The following is a 3820-nucleotide window of genomic DNA, read 5'->3' as shown; positions in this document are numbered from 1 at the left end:
TTTTTTGACGATTTTCCTGGAGAATCGACTAGGCCGTTGGACCTCCTTTCGCATAGGAAGGAGACAGGACCTTTTCTTTTGCGCAACAGAGACGGCGAGAGAGACAGAAGAGCATTGTTCTCCTTTCACCATCCCTGACGACGAGAGAGATTCAGTTTTTTGGTTGGCCAGGCTCCATGAGAGCCACCCACTGATACCCATCAAAATGGACCACCGCCGTTCATGGGCGCGGTGGACGATGTCCGCATGTGCCCATCTCCCCCCCTTCTCCTACCCTGGCGGAAGGGAAGCCCTGAAAGAAGCAGAGCAAGGTTGCCGGCATCAATGACATGTGAGGTCCAGTGTGTTAGTGTTGGTGGGTAGGTAGGCGTTGAAGGGAGGTTGATGGAGGGGGGGAGCTTGTTACGCAGGGACTGCCATTGACTTTGAGAGTCCACCGACTTTACATGTGCGGTCATGGAGATAGCCGCAAGCGAAGCTGAGTGGGAAACCGTCAAAAGGGGGCCCGGGCCCTAGAGGCTAGGGCCTAGAGAAGGGCAGGCAATTTTGGGGCCGCGCGAGACTTGTCTGACTGTCTAACTGACTTGGCGCAGCGCGTCGGATGACTGACTGAGCGGAGAGTGAGAGCGCGAGACTTACCCTCTCTCCCCTTGTGCCAACACGGAGCGAGCGCGAGCGCAGGCAAGGGACACCTTTTTTGGTGGACGAGCGGGAACCAGTGTCAGTTGGTGTCGCTGCCAAAGTCAGTCGGTGTTGTGCAGTCCGCTCTGTCAGCGGTTGATGGGTTTCCTGTCATGTCCCTCGCGTCCGCGGTGCGGTGCTCTGCATCCCGCTTATTGCCCAATACTATACGGATACACAGGTACTTGGCTTCTCACTTGTTGCTCTGCCTCGTAAGCGGCATGTAGCGATATTGCTGTGTGGGCACATGAACATACCGGCAACTGGGGCCTGCATGTCTACCTAGTCTTGCACCCTATCCTGGACCAACTCAACTCAATCCATCATCTTAGAACGGTCAGATAGGCAGAAAGAGAGGGAGCGAGACAGAGAGAGACACAGGCAGATACATGTCTCGGGGCCGCTTTACCGGGCAGCAAGAGGACTGAAGTGGTTCCCCTGGTACAACTGAACTCAACTCAACTCTCGTCACCTCTCACCCACCACCCTCTTTTCCCTACATACATTCACTTTCCGCCCAGATGCCCCGTGCGCTGGAGAGAGAGAGAGAATAACGAACCGACCTATCAGGCTTTCAGCCAGAGCTATGCCGATTGCGAAAGCCTTTTCCTTTTCCCTCCCTCACCCCTGGCGGCGCGGGGGCCCTGGCGCGGCGCGGCGTCCTCCTTTCATACTCTATCTCTATCTCCCTTTCTCTTTTTCACAAGTGACAATAGAGAGACACAGACGTAAATAGAGTCTTTTCCTACTGTAGTCAAGCCAAGCGGGCGGGAGAACGAGTACGACGGGCCTAGATTTCGTCAGATTGGACTAGAGACACACACAAGAAAGAAAAGTAAGCAGCGATCACTTTCTTGTCTGCTCTCTCTCTCTCTCTCTTGCGCCGCCTGGCGGGAGGAGGCTAGTTCCATGTCCGGCCAATCGGCGATCCACAAAGATCCCCTGGGGCACCCCCGGTCGGTACTTCCGCACACTTTCTCTCCCCTCCCCCCTTCTCTCAAGTTCCCTCTTGCTGCCCCCCTTTGCGGTATGTATCCGTACACTTTCCTTCGACTTGGACTTCCCCTCCTAGAACAGGGACAGGAACGGGAACATACTGTACGTATACACTAACCACACGAGCAGGAAGGGACTGGGCTCCTTGTCCTAGTTCGTAGTTATCACCTACGAATAGTAGAACCTGGACCGGGACCTGGACCTGCGTCTAGTTTCGTCATCTCAGTCCCGTCGTTGCCTGCTGATGGTAAAAGTATCGTTCCGACGAGGTTTTGTGATCCTGGTTACAAGCCCCAGCACTAACAAGGCCACGCCAGGAACCGCCAGGAACCATCAGCATTACCACATGATGACTTACTGTCGGATACGTAGATACTGACTGACTGACGCTTAGCCGCTGCGCATGGCAGCGAGAAAAGATCGAGACACTGGCCTCATTCAGTTCATATCCACCAAGAGCGCCCAGCACCTTCTCCACAGCCATGCTTCATCCCACCTCACCACACCACACTGTACAAAGTATATGACGGCGGCGCCTGAGAGCCCCCAGGTGACTAATGGATTGCAAGGAGTGCGACGGTTAGCAGCCTCTCGATGCCTAACTGGTATAGCACATGCCCGAGTTCCGTCTGGCGAGAGTGGACTTTTCTGCAGTTGATTGCTCTTGATTAAAAAATGAATCAATAAAGAAGTAAAAATAAAAAAAAAGCCCACATCGCTGGGTTCCATGCCACATCTGCAACTCACTGTCAAATCACACGCGTTGCACAGTATACAAGAATCATGGCCCGAGGAAAGAAAATGGCAACAACACAACACGACACGAGCCGTCCTGGTTGTTGTTATTGTTGTCGTCCCCCAGCTTACGGATACATAGGTGGGCATGGTAAACCGCAGGTCCCCTGGCTTGAACCAACTAAACTTCACCACCCCATTGCAAGTCAGAGACAAGAAAAGACAACCCAATGGCAAGACAAGCATCGGGAAGGTATGGTACCTTGCCTTGTTTGACTTACTTTCTTGCTAGGCTCTTTTCTGTTCCTGCATCCTCGTGCCCCCTTCACTCGTCTTTCCACCCACTAAGGTAATCCCAGACCCGTTGTCGTTGTCTCTCATTTCTCTCTCGCTGTCTACAGTGTATGTGGCCTTGCGTCTGTATGTGCGTGTGTGTGTGTGTGTCTCTCTCTCTCTCTCTCTTCCCTCAGTGCCGCGGTGTGCGTGTGCGTGTGCGGTGCGCGTGTGCGCGGGCGCCGCTGTCTCTCGCCCTCTCTTCTCCTCTCCTTCCCCTTTTGCTCCTAGTCCACGTCCAGTATGTCCACGACCTGGCCTAGTCCTCGTCTTCTTTCTCTCTCCTCCTCCTCCACAAATCCCATCCACATGCATCCACACTCATCCACTCACACACCCCTGTTCCGCCATCGTCCACGACCCAATCCTGGGAACATATCCACTTACACAGTCCCAATCAAGTCCCCAGTTCCAAGGTCTCCGTCTCCATCCCACCACCACCACCACCACTACGGTACTACATACTACCACTTCCTCCTCTCAGTCTGGCTGCTAGCCCACTTTTGCATTGCCTCTTGTCTTCCACTCACGCTACCCTGCCTGGCCTAACTGGGCCTGGTGCTGGGTTCGTGGTGGTAGTGGGTGGACGTGGTCTTTCTCTGTCTCTCTCTCACTCTCTCCTCCTCTTCCCGCCAGTCCAGTCCAGGTACCGCAGCAAGGTACCGGGCCCTGCTTCCTCGCTCGTCCTCACTCCTCCCCACCCAGCTTCACACCCCCCCTCCCCTTTCCTTTTTTCTTAAACACCTCCCCCCCCTCGTCCATCTACTTGCATCTTGCTCTCTGCCCTCCTTTCGCTCGCTCGCTCTCCTCAACCCGCCGTGGTCCAGTCACCAGTCAGTCCAAGTAAGTCGGGTCCTCTGTGTTCTCCTCCTCCTCCTTCACCCATCCGCTGCCACTCTTTGGTTCACTCCCACTCCCACGCCCACGCCTGCCCGACGCCCAGCGCGCTGCTACCATACCTTAGTACTGCCGCTGCCGCTGCTATTACTCCCACTCCCAGGTCCAATCCCGCGCCAGACCAGACCAGACCAGACTCCTCTCCCACCTCGTCTTGCTTCTCCTGCTCCTCCTCCCC

The 3820-nt window shown here is 55.1% G+C and overlaps 1 protein-coding gene across 1 annotated transcript; it reads right to left on the bottom strand.

The window, feature by feature from the left end:
- Positions 1-3649: 3649 nt before the first annotated feature.
- On the bottom strand, positions 3650-3820 carry CORC01_14504 (uncharacterized protein; the record flags this gene model as incomplete). The annotated part of the gene is made up of 1 exon (XM_022626110.1): positions 3650-3820. A coding segment is annotated over one exon (171 nt), but the record flags the coding sequence as incomplete, so codon positions are not given.

This window comes from Colletotrichum orchidophilum, assembly GCF_001831195.1.
Source record: "Colletotrichum orchidophilum strain IMI 309357 chromosome Unknown Scaffold_324.1, whole genome shotgun sequence".
Lineage (NCBI taxonomy): Eukaryota > Fungi > Ascomycota > Sordariomycetes > Glomerellales > Glomerellaceae > Colletotrichum > Colletotrichum orchidophilum.
The sequence above is the reverse complement of the archived record's forward strand: the minus strand, read 5'-3'. Positions and strand labels throughout refer to the sequence as shown.